General features: G+C 44.2%; 2 protein-coding genes across 3 annotated transcripts in view; one reads left to right on the top strand and one right to left on the bottom strand.

Moving 5' to 3' along the window:
• The window catches only part of LOC101161849 (cyclin-dependent kinase 17), a 52,738-nt gene extending 47,920 nt beyond the window's left edge, over nt 1–4,818 (top strand). Inside the window, exon 17 of the mRNA XM_023952141.1 lies at nt 1,072–4,818. Within this exon, the coding sequence (XP_023807909.1) occupies nt 1,072–1,112 (41 nt within the window). The 3' untranslated portion in view covers nt 1,113–4,818. The remainder of the gene's footprint in view (nt 1–1,071) is intronic.
• A 607-nt stretch (nt 4,819–5,425) lies between these two features.
• LOC101157174 (ETS domain-containing protein Elk-3) lies at nt 5,426–17,225 on the bottom strand. 2 transcript variants are annotated; one of them, XM_004082855.4, is made up of 5 exons: nt 16,660–16,959; nt 13,499–13,726; nt 12,734–13,420; nt 10,795–10,917; nt 5,426–7,885 (listed from the first exon to the last, which is right to left on the bottom strand). In XM_004082855.4, exons 2-5 carry the CDS (start codon nt 13,703–13,705, stop codon nt 7,790–7,792), a joined length of 1,113 nt encoding a protein of 370 aa, XP_004082903.1. In that variant the 5' UTR covers nt 13,706–13,726; nt 16,660–16,959; the 3' UTR covers nt 5,426–7,789. The 2 variants fall into 2 exon arrangements, with proteins under 2 accessions (XP_004082903.1, XP_020569900.1); XM_020714241.2 differs by lacking the exons at nt 10,795–10,917; nt 16,660–16,959 and adding an exon at nt 17,206–17,225.
• Nucleotides 17,226–17,431: the final 206 nt, after the last annotated feature.

Here is a 17,431-nt window from a genome sequence, read left to right as displayed (position 1 = left end):
TAGTTGGCGTGAACGCCTTTCTGCAGATGAAGACCAAAGACATTTATTTTTCTTTTTGCTTAATGGGGGATCCCCGCCGCCCTCTCAGGCTTTTCTAATGGGTGGCGGGACAGGTGGGGGCGCGGCGACGGCGACAGAGCACAGGCCCCTGCTCCGTTAGGCAGGGCGCCAGGAGTCCCCGGGCGGGACTGTGGCGCCATGGCGGGACGGCTGGATCCGTGTCTCTGTCTCGCTTCCAATCGGGGAGCAGGCAGGCCGTCCCAGGCCTCAAGAAACGCCCCTCCAGGCTGGAGAGGCCTTGTGCTTTCAAGTGAATCAAGTGACGTACTTCGCGGCGAGGATGATGGCGGTCAGTCGCGATCGACGTAACGAGCACCTCTGTTTTACAGAAATGACTGTGGAAAGTTCTGGTCTGTGGCGCAGAAACATGCCGTTTTTTCTACTTAGATTTCATTTTTTACAGGTGAAACTTTCTCTGACATAGAATTACTTCCCTTTAGAAAATCCAAAATGAGCTAAAAAACAGTTTTTAATAAACAAAATTATCTTTCACAACTTTGTATTGTTGGAACTTTCCCATGATTGTGTATTTTTTGTTAAACTTGTATTATTTAGTAAACTTGTGCATGCTTTTTTAAAGTGCATTGTGTTCTGCATCCTGATTGGCAGATTCTCCTGTCCAGAATGTATTCAATTTACCAAATTGAAACAAATCTTTGATTCTGAGAGATCTTTGTTTCCATTCTGGACTTATTTTTCTGAGAAGGTTAGAACATCTGTAATCCTTCTTGTCAGATTTCATCTATCGCGGGTCATTTTTAAACGTAATTCCGGTGGTAAACGAGGAAACGCTGAACTAGAAATTTGACAAATGCACTCGGAAGATTTTGATGTTTTACAGTGTAGCTTATCGTAAATGTTCCTACATTTCCCAGAATGCAAATTTCTGCCTGTTTTGTTATTTTGTTTCTTGTAAAACTAGGTACGACCGAGAATCTTTTTTGCTTGCAAAGGCTGTAGGCCAGATGCATTGTGGGTAATGTATTTTAAGCTGGCGTTCTGTTTTTGCAGCAAACAACAAGGTCAACAGAAGGCAGAGCATGCTCTTCTGAAGGTTCCTGCGGAGGAGGGTGGAGCGGCCAGCCTCGTCACGTCCCCCGCACCGCCTGCCATGAGCCCCACCTCCCTCTCAGAGCGACCAGCCCTCACATGCACGCCCACACGCACACACCCGTCTGAAGACTGAGTATTTATTGGGTGTGTGTGTGGGGGGGGGAAGGGGGGGGGTGAAGTTGTTTGTTTGAGTTTTTCTTTTTGCTGCTAAACTACTGTCTGTAACACTTGGTGCGTGTGCATGTACGTGCACATGATGTGAACTGGAGACGGCGTGCACAGTCCGTCTCAGATCCTCCAGCTTCCTTTCATCGCGATTCGACTCCGGGTCGACGTTCTCCTGGTTCCGAGTTTCTGTGAATCGACTTTCCAGGTTTAGTGGCTCGTTTTTTTTCGGGGAGGGAGGAGGGGACTTGTGGAGGTTCCCTCCTCCAGAGGTCCCCTCTTCCTTTCTCCTAAAAACATCTCAGATGGGCCTTGCTGCACTCAGAGGTCGCTGGAAGCTGAGCAGATCCACCCAAACATGCAAATGTCTCTCTGCGGGACTTTGGCTCAAAATGGGACCAGAACCGACGGTATGTTGAGCAGGAGACCGCTTGGAGGGCCAGAGGAGAACGCAGTGAGGAACGTCAGAGCACCAGAAGGAGTTTGGAAGCCAGGAAGCGCTGCATTAAACCTCTGAAAACTGCCAGGAGAAGGCGGAGCTAGATGTTAGCTTGCTTCAGCGTTCGCACAGAGAGGAGGTCTTCGTTTGCACTCCAGCCAGTTTCCTCCTCCCTCCTTTCTTTGTGAATCAGGGACACGGCCTTGGACCTGGCCGAGTTTACCCAAAAGTATTAAGATGTGATCTTTGTGTCTGTGACCTTTGACCTCTCCTTGTGCAACAAAGGTGCCGTGTTCTTTGGAAGTGGAACCACAGGGAGGGGAAAGGGGCGGTTCTTAAAAGCAACAACGGTTGTCTTGGTTCCACTTGGTGCCGGTCTTCGACTGTATATGAGAGCTGGACTGAGTGGCCCCTCCCCCCTAGCGTTCTAAGCAGGAAGTACCAGCTGGCTCCAAGAAGCCAAAATCCCATAGACATCTATGGAGAAAAAAACAGCTGTGACCCAGTCTTTCTATTGGTCAGAAGAACCGTTCCAGATCTGATACCTTTTACTTAACACGTTCTTGATAATCCTCTTTTTTTTCATAATCTGTCTGTAGTTTAAGCTATTCAAGTTCCAAACTGAGCAACCAGACGCCTCAATAAAAGGATGCAGTTTCACATCGAAACGTTCACCACCTTTGACAGATTTCCACCTCGCCCGCTTTCAAGCGGTAGGGGGCGTGGCTTTCCAACAAGCTCACTCCTGATTGGGAAAAGTGGTTGCCATAGAAACGTTGACTCCATCACTGTCTTACTCGTGTCGTCTGGCTCCAACGTGGCAGCGTCTATTTTACGATGTCACTCTCACTTGTTCCAGTTCTCCTATACAGTCAGTGGTTCCGGTCCACGGCGCTTCAGCACTATTGCACACAAAAAAAACAACTTCAGTCCAACTGCCGGCTGTCGATCTCGACTGACTGATGTTTCAACCGTTTCTGTTCTTGTGAAGTTTATAGTTTTGCTTTGAAGCTTTCTCTGTTCAGGGTCTACAGGTCCCCCTATAGCTTTAGTCATACGTGATGCAGAACAAATGAAGACGTTTCCATCAGCTGTCTGGATGTTATTTAGCTGAATATTCAGACAAAAGGTTGGACACAGAACCCATACTTGAGCAGAACCGTCCTGGCCCTGTCTCAGTCTTCTCTCACTTCACTGTAAAATATTCTAACTTCGTCAAAGTAAACCACTTTAAAACCTTTTTTTTTAATTATAAAGCATTAGCAACGGAGTTTATATTTTTTTGTACATTGTCTTTTATATGTTTGATCATTTAGAAAGCCTCTGGTACGAACACTGAGGTCATGTGACCACATCCCAACAATTTAAACATAAGCTATGGATTCACAAAGGGTCCATTTTTTTATAACAGGGTCAGATAAAGTCTTCCAAAAGGAAGAGAATAGACAGAATCCAGTGGATTTCATTTCTGTAGTAACTGGACTGGTAAGGTAAATCTAGAAGAATGAAGAATCTACTGTGATGATCAAAAAATGTCTTTTAGGTGAACCTTAAAAAACAAGCACAAAATAATTTGATAAAATGACCAAAATGAAGGAAAGTTTTTATCTATAGATGTATTTTTTCAAAATAAAATACCACATAGCTACACTCTTGTTGAAGTCTTCCAGAACTGACATCAATTTGTTGTTTTTTTGTTTTGTTTCTAAAACATGTCCCGTGGGTCCAGCCCCTAATATTAGCATGTTACTTTAGCTTCAGCTACAACAAAGAGCCCTCTGCCGCCATCTTGTGTTCAAAGATATTACTGCAGAGCGAGGGGTTCAGACCCGGAGCGTCTATGACAGCTCAAAGCAGAACTATAAACCCAACTTTTAAACACGTGTGTCGTACTGCCGTGGTGTTTGTCTGTCAGCAGGACAATAAAGATTTATTTCAGTTTCAAGAAAAGACACAGGAAAATTGATGCCACTCATGCCCTCCTTTTTATGAACGATGGCAATAAACTCGGCATACACGTCAAGGTTGCTACGCAACAATTTGTTATCTTTGTGATCGACAAAATGAGTTTCTGTTTTTTCACATCCCAGGGAATCAACAGGGTGGCATCAATTTTTTTCTTCAAATTCTCGGTACAGAAGCGCTTTCGGATTAATTTCCTTTCAAAACCGAATGGTGCGTTTCAGTGGCGGTCCACAGTAAATAGCACAACGAGACTCAACACCCACAGGTGGCAAAAGCAGAAACCGTTTCTGCCCCCGCCGTAGCAACAGTCAGCACAGCACGCAAACTTCAGGAGGATTGCATTGAACATATGTAAAAATGGACGTTTTAGAGGTTTCCCCATCAAGTGGAAATTTCAAAGGCATCATCTTTTTGGCTTCAAGCTTTGAGTTCTCTGTTCTAACTTACTGATTTAGTTTTTAAAAGGTGCTGAAGCACTAGCGAAGCTCAATGAGCTAATGCTCGAGACCATGGATGTTAGCGTAAAACACAGTTTGCAGCTTCTAACGTTTTGATCTTCATTTCTTGTGTTGCTAGCAAAACGTTTTCTGCTTTTCGAGGGGATTTAACGTCTTAATGACCCCCATTTTGGTAACAACAGATGGAACATTGTAAACAGGAACATTCATTATATTAATGGTAGATGCCTGTTGTCCTGCAAGTTGCTTCTTGGCCGTTTTAAATAAGTCTGTTTCCATCCTGCTGATTTCCCATTTGCTTGAACATTTCAAGAGTTTCCACCTTAAACGGGGATTATCTGACTGTAAACTTCAAACTGTGTTTCCGATACTAGAACTTTTGTTTTTGTTTTGTTTTTTACATAAAGAGCAGCAACGTGCACGAAGAGATTTCTAATACAGCTTTTATTGTTATTAAACTGTACTTTTCAGAACCATGTATGATGTACAACTAGATGTGAACGTATGTGTGCGTGCGTGGAGGTATGCATGTGAGCCTGATGCACGGAAGGCCTGCTGTGTTGTGAACTCGACCTTTCTGAAACACTGAGCTGCCGGTAAACAGTTGGTGTGTGATTCTTTTCACTGGAACTATTTATTTCTCATAACCATCAGAAGTAAAATTTAAACTTTCATATATTCTGTGTTGGACTCTTTCTTTAACGTCTTTTTATTTTATTTTTTACTATTATTCTAAAACAAATTGAAAAACAGAAATAAAATATTTGCTTGTGATTTTTTTTTTTGGTTAGGAAACAGACTAAACTTTACAACAGTAGATTTTACTTATATTGTTTAGATGCCTGAGCCACCTCAACTGGACCCTCATCGCAGCCCAATGCAAGCTGGACGTCCTGGCTCGATGAAGCCAACAGGACAACATCATCTGCAAAGAGCAGAGAGGACATCCTGTGGTCCCCAAACCATTCTCCCTCTAGCTGCGCCTAATAAATTCTGTTCATGATGATTATGAACAGAACCGGAAATAAAAGGGCAGCACTGCTGGAGTCCAACATGTACCAGGAACAGGTCCAATGGCGATGCAAACCGAGCTCCCACCCTCTCCAAATTCACAAAGCACACTAGAGGAGTGAACTCCCACAAACCCTCCAGGACCCTAAAGAGGGTGTATTGCTGGTCCACCGTTCCATGACCGGGATCGCTTTGTTCTTCCTGGATCAACAAATGACCAAACTTACCTCTCAAATATTGTCCATTTATCCACTTAAAGAATGACAAATGTTGAAATACAGAAAGCACAGCCATTTTATTTATTTTTTTAAATTACAGAGCTACACTAAAAAACTATGCAGGAAAACATTATTAGCACTCTGGCTAGCAGATGCTTTGATAGTTCAGGGCCGAACATACACTCATCGTACAAAGAACACCAAACAATTCCAGACATACACACCAGAAGTTTTCACATTTGAAAAATGTGATCAGATGTATGAGAAACTTGTTTTTTAGCCACTGAAATGGTTTCAACTGCAATGAAGATTAAAGTCGTGTTGTTTTCTGGAGTTTTTGCACCGTTTGAGAAAAACGTTAGCTTGCGTTGTTTCCTGTGCAGGATTTTGATAAATGTTACCTTGTGGTGGTTAGAAAACTTCCCTTTGAGGTGTTTGCCTACATTTGTCCAATTCCACAATTGGTTAGTTAGAGGTTCCAATCTTAGCCTTGTTGGTCATTTAGTCTCTGAGCAAGACCTGCAAGCCGTGTCTCCGTCAATCCATTTTGCAAACCCTCTTGATCGTTTTGGATACTGTGCCAGAAGACATTACCAAAGAATATTTGGAAACATTAACAAAGGAGGTGAACGATTCTGGAGTCTTGTGTAGATCCCAAATGTGGATCTTCTTCTTATTCTTTTATACCACTGATTTCTTTACTGTATCACATTTCGAGCTTCATCTCTATTCCTATTGAAACAGATTAAAGTATCTGCCAGGACTATTGCATTGAATGGCAAAAGGAGAAGATGGAAAATAGTTTGCTTCATTAAACTGCGACTTCCAACTCTACACTCTTTTGCAGCCAAGAAGAGAAAAAGGCACAAAGATAAGTGGCTGGTCCCACTTGTGTTCATACTACTAATGGGCATCTTGCTAATCTTTCTGTGAACACATTTGGTTTTTTTTGGGCCATTTCTTTTGTTGTTTTTTTCCATTTTGGTTCTCTTGGCATTTACACTGTACGTGAACCACACCAGGATTCACATGAATGGAAACCAGGATCTCTCCCTTGTTCAGAGTTTAGGTGAGTTTATTGATTAGCTTTACTTACATTTTAAATTTCCCAATTAATACGGAATGTATAGCTAGAAGCTAGCTTAGGGTCAAAACCAGATTAGCTGAAAATGGCCGACTTACGCTCAAAACTATCCGTTCCAATATCTATATTAGCACCTTTAATAATACTTTACTCAAACATGCTAACATCTGATTGTTTTGAAAATTGTTGGTGAAGTCAAGAATATAGATAGTGGCAGTCAGGAATCTGTTAGCCGTGCAGAATGACCCACTTTTCATAAACCCTTGCAGCAGGTGGCACTTGATGTGGACGCCCACTGTCCGGAGACATTTACACATCATCCAATCAAAGCTGTCGCCTGATTTTGTAATGGCGTCGTCCTCACCTGTCACTGGAATGCCACCACGCAACCTCCAAACTTCTAGAAAAAAAACGTCCGTTCGGCATCAACATTTGACATGTCAAAATGCGACTGCCACCTTCCAATTACAAATGTCACCACGCGGCCACCTGCCGACTTTGTTGAAAAACTTGCATTTAGGTCACTATGGATGGCATTTTGCGATATGTGACCATAGGCTTAGCTAGGAAAATTATGCTTTTTAATGATTTTAAACTACCACAATAAACGCTATCTTAGCACAATAAACGTTATGCTAGCAAAACAAACGTTATGCTAGTACAACAAAAGTTATGCAAGGGCAATAAAGGTTATGCTAGCACAAATAAAGTTGTACTAGCATGACAGAAATTATGCTAACACTGCAAAGGTTATGCTAGCACAACAAAAGTAAGGCTAACATAAGCGTTTTTTTTCACCCTCCAAAACTAAAGCAAAGTTTAAATCTCAGCTGTTGGCTCCTGAAGACATAACATCTTCCACCATTGTAGTTCCCTTGTATGAATCCTTCTGGCTCGATGAGATCTTTTTCATACTGAAAAAAATCTCGACATGGATTCCCTTGGATTTTGAGGTGCGGATGCTGAGGTTAGTGAAAGCAACACAAGGATCCCCGAGCTATTTTTTATATTGACAACATCACCGATCAGGATCAAACAAACTATAAAAGGAGAGGAAAAACTTCACGAGGTAAACCCAAAGTCAATCTTATTGCATTTTAACATGAATGTTCGGACAACCCTGAAGTTAACACGATGAAAATAGTCTGCTCCGTTTCAGAGAGAAGCTTAGGTTCTTTTCCCTAAAACTATAAAAGACTCAGATAAATGTTTAATTGGCTTTGGTAGAAGTTCAAGTTTAATGTCGTTTCTCAGTTTAATGTTGGTTTTTTGGTCCTTTGGTCAGTGCTGATTTAACATCTTTGGATCCAGTTTGATCTTCAAGCTCAGGTTTGAATCAGGACTTGGAGGAGCTGGAGGAGAGGAGCAGCGGAGAAGACGCATCTCCGCCGGGCAGAGGAATAGTTAAAGGTCCATTCATCAGGGATGGAAACTGCAAACAAAATAGCCTTTTTAGTGGAAAACGATACAACACTTTAACGTTGGCTGTGTCCAAATTCCCTCTCTACTCTCTAACCCCTAGAGACAAGATAGTGCAGGACTATATAGTCCCCTGAATTTTGGCTTTGTGACGTGGCCTTAAAGGAGTAGATGAGGGAAGAACATCTTTGGTAACTGCTCTTACAGGTGGATACAGGCTGTCTGCAGGCAAAAAATGGGCTTACCTGTCCAAGGGACACAGGTGTCTTATGGGCACTTGCGTATCACCTGCGCACCTGCATGCGTGCAGCATTCACACACATTCAGTAAGGGGCCTGTACTTGCATTTTACTGATGACTAGAGCGTGGCGTAAGGGCACCACACGACAGCAGCAACCGAGAGTCATACAGTAGGTGTGTGTAACTTACATCGTTCTTGCAAATACTTCACTTGTATAATAATGGACTGCACAGCCACTCTCGGCGGTGCAGGTAGATTCAACAAGGAGCTACACCATCGTCTCTCGAGACGGACGGCTGCCGACGATAATAATGGAACATTCCATTTTCATGATGTCCCTTTAGGTGGCCGCATCAGCCTCAAGGGAACTGCAAGACACATCTGTGCTTATCTGAAGATGTAGCCACTTCTCTCTACGACCCTCCACGGCACCGGACAACCCAAGACCCCGCAGCACCCGTGTGACTAAGGCATTACTCTGCTCTTGTGGTCTGCTTTATTTTGTTTTCACCAGTACTATAATTTATAATTGTTTGCGATTATGTTATGGCCCTATTTTGAAAAAGTGGTGATTTGAGCAATGCTACGTTCACACCTGGCCTGCAATGCGCCTTGAAGAACACACTAATTCAGCGTGCAGTGTTCACACTGGACTGGAGCGACACCATCCAAGTTCATATATCTACAGTTGAAAGAGGCTTGGTGGGAGACGTCAAAGCAGTGCAAATCTAATGAGTCTTGCCCCAGGTATTTTCTTGCACAGCTCTACTCTATGAAAGACTTGGTGTCACATAATTCCAGCCGGACACAAACCTCAATTATTACTTTCTCCTCCATTATCACTTTCCTAATGGTTGGCACATCTGTGAATTAAACAGGATGGTAACTATATGTCACTACCAAATCTGAGTCTCTGACTGGTCAGAGTTCAATTGATATAACCTTCAAGGTGCGTTCAATGGCTGCAGGTTTCACATGCTGAGCCCGAAAACTTGACTTGAGTAGCGACGCGTGAACGTGAGTTTCAACGCGCATTTCCATTGACTTTTTATTGAAAGTAGAACGTTCGTTTCCAAGCCCGTAGTGAACGTAGCACAAACGTTCTGAATAGATTTTTCTAAATCATAACTACACTACCGGCTCATTGACACAAAAAATAACAATTTTATGTTATTTTTGCAGGGGATTTTTGAGATAGATTCAGTTTTTTATTATTTCGAATGTAGTTGGAATGTAGAATACGGGGAAAAATAACATTGTGGAAACAGACTGGAAACAAAACAGTTTTTGCTTTGATTTGAACAGGAATCTATTGCTGTGTCTCTTTGCTACAGAAATATAGCCTGAAGCGCCATTGTCTATGACGCAACGCTGCATCCAAACTCCACATGACAAAAACATCTCCTCTCAGCAAATTTTCTGTGCATTTTATCAATCAAAAACTTTTGCACTGAAGTCAAAAGCAGCTTCACGCTTTCATTGCATCCTTCAGACATAAGTGGAACTGGTGTCTGAAGGATGTGAAAACATCTCCCATCCATCCACTGGCCGTCTATTCTGCAGAGATTGTGTAACGTTATAAGGACTTTAGAGTCTGAATGTGCTGCTTTTTTGATGCTGGTATGAGGACTTTCTAACAGACCAACTGTCTCCCTTTAGGACCTAGCCAACAGGAAGTTGTCCCGGTATCCTCCACACCAGAGCAGAAACATCTGCTGCTTATTTTGAAACCCTGGCAAACGTGGATCACACCTACACAAACACCACGCACACATGGTTGAATGGAGACCAACTTCTAGAGGTAAGCCTGTTGTTAAAAAGCGGCTGTAAAGTTATAGATAGACACTAATTTCGACAGTGCCTATCTGTATAAAACCCGTCATTTGTGAAAATGCAAGCATTTCTCTGTGTTGATGAGTTTAGCTGTCCAGAGTTGGAATTAGGACAAATTTAGTGGTGGAGAGGAGCAGCCGCATCGTATCCCTTGTTCTATCCTAGGCACTTTAACGCTGGGAGTTGGGTCATCTAGACCCACTAGACAGTGCTCTGAACCTTTTTTCTTCAATGATTTGTGATCTTCACTGGTGTCCATGGATTACATGAAATCTTTCCACCTTTATCCACCTTTGTCATGGTAGGGAGAACACGTCAATGGAAGGATGGGGTCATCTGGACCCCATAGGATAGCACAAGGGTTAAGAGGTGTGCAGAGGTTTTGCAGTTCCCTAGGGGCTTAAAGGACATCGTGACAATGGAACGTGCCATTATCATGTGTGTGGTAAGTGTATCGTGCAATATTCGTAAGGATACTATAAGTTGCACGCAGTTATGACACACGGATGATGCTGGTGTACGTTGGCCTTACACCACACTTGTTATGGTCAGCGTGCTGGCCCCTTACTGCGTGCATGCACCGGGTGTTCAGGTGCCTGTGGGATGTCCACACAAACCACACTCTGGTTGTCTAATTTCCTCAGTGCTAACAGTCAGGCACAATGGTCATCATCGCGTATGGCTCATTTAGTAAACTAGTTTAATTTAAGTATTTGACTCTATCTAGTTTCATATTCTATATTCCTGTTTGGGTCTAGACTGGCTAAGGTTTTTTATGACCAGTTTAGAGATTACCAGGTGGTGCTGAAGGTCCTAGTACTTTCAGTAAAGCGAATAATGAAATTTACCTGGAAGAGCTGGGCGTGGTTTTGGAGCTGGGCGGGGCTGAGTGGTCCCACTGGGCTCAAACCAGACCAAAACTGGATACTTGAGAGTAAAGGACTGGGAGTGAGGAGTAGACCAGACGGAGTCTAAATGTAAAGAAGACATCAAATCTATTTTCAGAGGAGAAATTTTTGGTATTCTACTCAAAACTACAGGTCTAGGTGCACCCTGGTAGCCCTTGGGTTTCAACCATTAGTTCCCTGGGTATGTATGGAACCATTTCTCAAGTCAGCTTTCTGATCCTGGCTGATACCGGTAGCCTCTGAGTCTCCAGGGCTGATCGGATATCTGTCAGCTGTTAGTCACTGAGGAGTCACATCATCATAGCTACACCTCAAGTATCATCTGTTGGTGCTTTACTCAACTCCAGAATCAGCATATGGTGGGTTTGGCTTCCCAAACCCATTCCCATTGACGTTCCGGTCACATAGCAGGAATGTTGTATATTATTCCCCCAGTTGGTACCAAAACAACAGTTTATCACAACATAAGACCGTAGAAAAGATCTCTGCACTGTGATGGACGTGACAGTATCTCTAGCAAATCCTCAACAATTTCTGTCGTGTTTACCTTATTGCTTGATACAGAGTGAATATGTGTTTATAAATAGTGTTAATATTGAATTATACAATCAATTGTATGTTGATGCATATTTCATGATCAGAGTTTACATTGGATATTTTTAAATCAAAGCGATCTTTATTTTCTGGAGAAAAACAAGAAGAGACGAACTTTCTCCCTGAAATGACGCTTTGTATCACTTAAGATGACGTTTAGCATAATTACCACTTTACTTTACTAGTTAGTTCTCATACACCAGCAGCAATAGAGCGAGGTTGCAGCCTCAATAGTCGTTACCATGACAACAGGTCACGCCGTGTATCAAATAGTCCATATCTTGTGACGAACAATTTAAAGTGATAATATTAAAGTAAAGAAAGAATTGGTGTCATTTAATTCCGGCTGGGCGCAAACTGCAATGATTAATTTCTCCTCCATGATTTCAAACAACTGGCACTTCCTGTATTGAACAGGAACTTTGACTGGTCCAAGTTCCACTGATTTAACTTTCAACGCACGTTCAATGGCCACGAACTTTGCCTGTAGAGTAGAAAACCTGTCGTGCACAATTGTGAACGCCAGGGTGAGTGTCTACGTGCATCTAAAGAGACTTTTTATTGGAAGTGGCCGCTTGAACACGGGTTGCCGGTGGCGGTGTGAACATAGCTTTACATGTATTATGTACTGAATGGTTGACATATATGTGTGCTTTTTGCCTTTTTACATGATGGTCAACAGTTGAAATCTAGCCTTTGGCTCATTCTGGTTTTTCTAAACATGTACGATCCTGTGTTTTCCGAAATTGCTCTGTCACCTTTTAAGTTATTATGATTATGATCATTATGATGATGATGATGATTATTATTAAATGGCCAAACAAGCCCCCCTTAAAACACAATGGCACCCTACATCAGACAATACATTGGCTTTTCCTAGTTTAGAGGAAAGTGGGGCAGAAAGTGATTCAAACTGTGTTGAATTGGTTTCTGAAGCTGAGGGTCTGCAGACACGTGAACGAGTGCGTTGGGAAACATCCCGTCCGGCCTTTGCCTCTTTCCGTCTGTGGTTTACGCGCAGCGGCGCGTGATTGCTCAGTCTGGAAAGGAGCATCAGCTGAATGCCTGAATTGTAGGCAGACTATCCTCTTTTGGTCGGAGTTGCTGCCAGAGAATCAGGAGCGTCAGGAACATATGGCTTCACTTAGAAACCTCCTCCTCCTCCTTCTCCTCCCCTCTTTCCACTCACCTCTCTGTTTCCTCTCCCTGCCTGACCCCCCCCCCATCTCCTGCAGTGACTTACAGATGTGCATGCGAAAGCTGATGTGGACAGGTAGATGTGTACCTGAGCAGTGAGGAAGGCGGGGGTCATGGAGCCAGAAGGCAGAGCCGGGCTGTTGAGGGCAATGGAGACGAGGTCACTTCCTGTAAGGAGGAGCGAGGAGGCGGGGATTTCCAAACCTTTCGGTTTCCTGCCTTTCAGCGGCGTGCTGTGAGCCAACCCCCTTCTCTCTGACGCTGACTGGGTCTTTAGCCTCTCCCTCTCCCTCTGACCGGACGACAGATTCAGAGGCTGGATGCCAGGCTCCAAATCATCTGCTTCATCGCTCTGGCTCCGCCCCATCATCCCCATGTGGGCGGAGCTTTGTAGTGGGGAGCAAGAGAGCTGAGAAGACGCCCTGGAGGGGTTGGAGGAAGGGGGCGGGGTGTAAGAGCGGCCACCGTTGGTCACGAACCGGATGACCGAAGAGCTGTCGTCATGACGATCAGATCTGGGCTCCGATTTGATTGGTCGCGGGTGTTCCGAGAGCTGCTGCAAGGAGCTTGCAGGGAAAGAGGAGAAAAGGCCGGATTGGAGGCACTGGTTTCTCTGCCGTCCATCTTCGTCATCCAGCTCAGGTTCTGAAGACGCTCCTGCGCTCCCGGCGCTGCTGCGACCCGACTCCACCGCTGGAGGCTCCATCTTCAGGATCTCCGGGAGCGACACAAACTTGTAGACAAACTTTTGCCCGTTCACCTTCTTGATGATGTTCTGCAAAGGGAAAAAGAAGGAGTTCCTCATATCAAATCGGTGAAAGCCTGGTGTGCTCCGCTCAGGAGCTTGGCCCACCTTGTCGTAGTAGTAGCGCAGCGCTCGGCTCAGCTTGTCGTAGTTCATGTTGGTCTTGTTCTTGCGCAGTCCCCACAGCTTCGCCACCTCCTCTGACTTGAGCAGTTTGAACTCGCCATCCGTGGAGGTCCAGCAGATGAGATGTTTGTGGCTTTGGTCGAACAGAAGCTGCAGCAGGAACTGCCAGAGCGTGATGGAGCTTTCCATGACGATGAATGTCCTGGGGATCTGGAAAAAAAAAAAGACACCAAACATCAATCTGAAAAACAACAAATAGATTGATGAATAAGAACTGGTCAGCTGATCCACCCAATTATTGAGTAATGTAGATTTAGGGACCTGTCTGATGTGTACCCCGCCTTCGCCCAACTGTAGTTGGGATAGGCTCCAGCAACCCAGTAAGTACAAAAAGATTTAGCAGGTTAAGAAAAATGGATGGACGGACGGACGGATGGATGGATGGATTGTTGATTGGTTAGTTGGATGGATGGATGGATGGATGGATGGATGGATGGATGGATTGAGTTGATCATTGTTAACCTCAAATGAGGTTGGGATGGTTTTATGAGCAGCAAAGTCTAAACCGTCTTTGATGATTTGGTGAACTGAGCTCATTCATTGCTGTGCATTAAACTGATGACGTAGACGTGGAGAACAGAAAGCACAGTCTGGTAAACTCAGTACCATTTGGCTGCTACTGCAGGAACATTTCACACTTCTTTGCTCTCACACTGCACTTTTGCGGTTGGATCTAACCGCCCTGAAGATGTGGAGTTACAAAATGAGCTTGTTTGTGGGCGGATTTACCCTCAAGGATCTTTTAAAAAGAAGAAAAAAGGAAAGTCAGGAAGAGGATATCCTACTTCGTACGTGATGGTTTTGTCCTCTGATAAGTGCCTGGAACTCCTCACTGATCCAAGAGGACTTTTCCAGCTTCTTCAGATTTGCAGTGTCAAAACACACACACACACACACACACACCGCACATATGTCACTTATTCTCCTTGGCTAACTGGATTTCCTATCTGAGTCACAGCGTAGTGAAGGATCATGTCGCATTGCAGCGCCAACAAGCGTTCAACTTTATCCAGACATCGGATCTTTCTCATGTATACACAAAGAAAGGCAATGGAGGCTAAGTCAGCTCCAGCTACAACAAACGAATCATACTGCCATCTAGATGGTGTTAAAACAGATCAAGGAAAATAATATAAATAGGAAATAAATAAACACTTTCATAAGTCAATAAAATGCTTTAAAAGTGTTTTTTTTCTTACAAAGTAGGGCTTGGATTTTAATAACCTTTGACAACTTCAAACATTCAGTAAACAAAAATGATTTATCCTTTTTGTTTGTTTACTTTTCATCCAGGATTGGGGGGGGGGGGGGGGGGTTGACCTCAGCAGCCGCAGATGGTCCTGCCTGCACATGCAGGCCAACTGCAGCTGCATGTGCAGGCTTGTGGTTTTGCTACTTCCTCACACAACTTATGAGCAGATGGCATTATCATTTCCTAAACAGATATGCTCTTTGACCAAAGTTCCACTGTATTTCAAGTCGTAGAAAATGTTTAAAAAGGGAAAATGGCTGACGAGGTTTGGTGCCCTGGCTCGTTTCACATTCATATCTGGGCGCGCTCCATTTCGTTTCGCTCATGTGTGACGGACAGACACCGGAGAATGGTTTGCAGATGTTTCCATGGTGATTTCTCAGGATGTGGTCAGTGACCCTTTTTTACCCGCGTGTTTACCTGGAAACCGCTGACTGTCTGGGAGTGTCTGCTTCCTGTGTCCGCTCACAAAACGGCTACTGTCTGCGACGCGCCGTGCTCTTCGTGCAATATGATGCTAAAAATATGATGCTTCATAAAAGCATCCTGCCTTTCAGCAAATCCAAATGAATCGGTTGATGTTGGGGTTTTTTAAAATTATTTCTGTGTTTTCTTTAAAAGGAAGCCCACCAACAGAAAAAGGGGAAAGTATGAACAATGATCCCTTAACGTGCACAGGTACACAACCCACTGTGCTCCTGCTTCCTATTTCCTGCATAGGTGTGTGTGTGTTTGTGTGTGAGGTGATGGAGGAACTGCAGTGATCTGTGTCTGTCTAAAGGAGGACTTCCTGTCATTCAGCTTTGGGGCGTCATTCCCGGAGAGAGGCTCTCCAGGACTTCCTGTCTCCGGGAAGCACCCAAAAAAAAAAAAGGGGAAAAAAAAGCACACGTGCACATCAGAGACACGCACATGTTGTGCATGTGTCTTTGCTTGTGTTAAGCTCTGTTCTTGTTAACAACTCACAGATGTAGAAGTGTTTTGGTAAGAGTGAGCACACGGCTACATCTATGCCCTGATGTCACATTCTGATGTATGGGCTTTCAGTCTAAGGTGTGTGTGTTTGTGTGGGTGGGGTTGTGTGGGGGGGCATCAGGAAATATTTATGCAGAATAAAAAAGCAGATTTCTACATCTCTGTTCTCTCCAAGTCTCTACTTTCCAGCAGGTGTAAACTTTGTGTTCAGTCCAGGTGAATAAAGAAGTAGGGTTTGTCTCTCTGCAAGAACTGAAGTCGCACATAAGTGAGGCTGTCCGTTTCCTGCAGGCTGGTGATTCCTCTTAGTTTGGTGAATCTGTGAGCAGCAGCAGCAGCAGCAGCAACAGCAACGAGGTCCTGCTGGAGCTCAAACAGTTCTTTGTTTTTCCAACAGTGACTCATTTTCAAGATGTTGTCTGCTGCCAGCTTCAATCCGGAAGCGCATAGCAATTAGTCTGCGAGGTCCAGACAAACCAGAAAGTCAACTGAACGGTTTTTAAAGGAGCCACGGCACATTTCTTTGACACTGGAGTTGGTCATCGGACCTTTTTAGTCCCCCCTTTATCACAACTATACCCTAGCAAAGTGTGTGTGAATGTGTGTGTGTGTTGGGGGGTGTTATAATTTTAAAGCGTTTTAAGCGCCGCTCCTTGCCTTTTACGCACAGCTTTACTCGTTTTTACGCACGAGATTTACCAAATGCGCGCGTTTCTCTACACTTTTCTTCACGTTGCTCTGCAGTAAAGATGTTAGGGAGTTACGAGTAGGATGCGTGAACGTTTTGAGCGCGCACGAGTTTGCAGACATGCGTAAACTTCAGAAAGTTGGAGACTGAAGGAAACATGGAACCTACCCGTCAGTCAGTGCCGCAGCTCCTCTGTCCGTCTGCGCGCCCGGGATGTGCGCGTTTCTTTATAGATGCGGGGTGTGTGTGCGGCGTTGGGGCTCCATGCTGCCGCCGTCCCGCCGTCTGAAAGCGGATCCGAGGCTCCTCTCTCTCCTGACTCAGAGCAGGAAATCGGGACGCGCAGACGGGGAACGGGCGCACTTCCTCTGGCGCAGTATTCCCGTCTGTGTAAACACACGCACCCGCGCGCAAAGTCTCTATTTCCCATAAACACACCCCTTGAACAACTTTCACATGCGCGCGAGGGCAGCGTGGTCACACACGCACGGACATGTTTTTCTTGAGCGCAGACTTTAGTGGTACAATCATATTTCGAACTCATGCACGGACACGCGCTCACACGTGCGCCTTTAAATATTGTAAGGCTTTACACACACACACACACACCTTCACACACACACACCAAATGACAACTGACGTCATCTTCTTCCTGCTCACCAGGAGAGGTTCCTGTTTCTGCACACACACACGCGCGTGCGCACACACACTTACCTTGTGTGTTTGATACATAAGCTACACGATGTTAAACAAAGGGTTGCTTTCTTGACAAGGCCATGTTGTAAGAAACAAGGAAAAGTAAAAAAAGGACAAAAGGAACTCTGAATTTTCGTTTTTTCATGAAGTTCTGCAGCAAAGAAATCTCCTTTTTCACACATCTGCAGTCTGTTGATGTGGCTTGTTAAAAATAAAAATTCATTGTAAATTCAAGCCGCATGCG

The sequence above is a fragment of the Oryzias latipes genome, chromosome 23 (genome assembly GCF_002234675.1).
Source record: "Oryzias latipes chromosome 23, ASM223467v1".
Classification (NCBI taxonomy): domain Eukaryota; kingdom Metazoa; phylum Chordata; class Actinopteri; order Beloniformes; family Adrianichthyidae; genus Oryzias; species Oryzias latipes.
This window is presented reverse-complemented; position numbering and strand designations above follow the sequence as displayed.

Coding starts and splice junctions, on each gene's coding strand:
- LOC101157174 (XM_004082855.4), bottom strand. CDS start 13,705: ATGGAAAGCTCCATCACGCTCTGGCAGTTCCTGCTGCAGCTTCTGTTC. Junction 13,421..13,498: donor TGCGCTACTACTACGACAAG/GTGGGCCAAGCT, acceptor TTCCCTTTGCAG/AACATCATCAAGAAGGTGAA. Junction 7,886..10,794: donor ACCACGCCCAGCTCTTCCAG/GTAAATTTCATT, acceptor TTTTGTTTGCAG/TTTCCATCCCTGATGAATGG.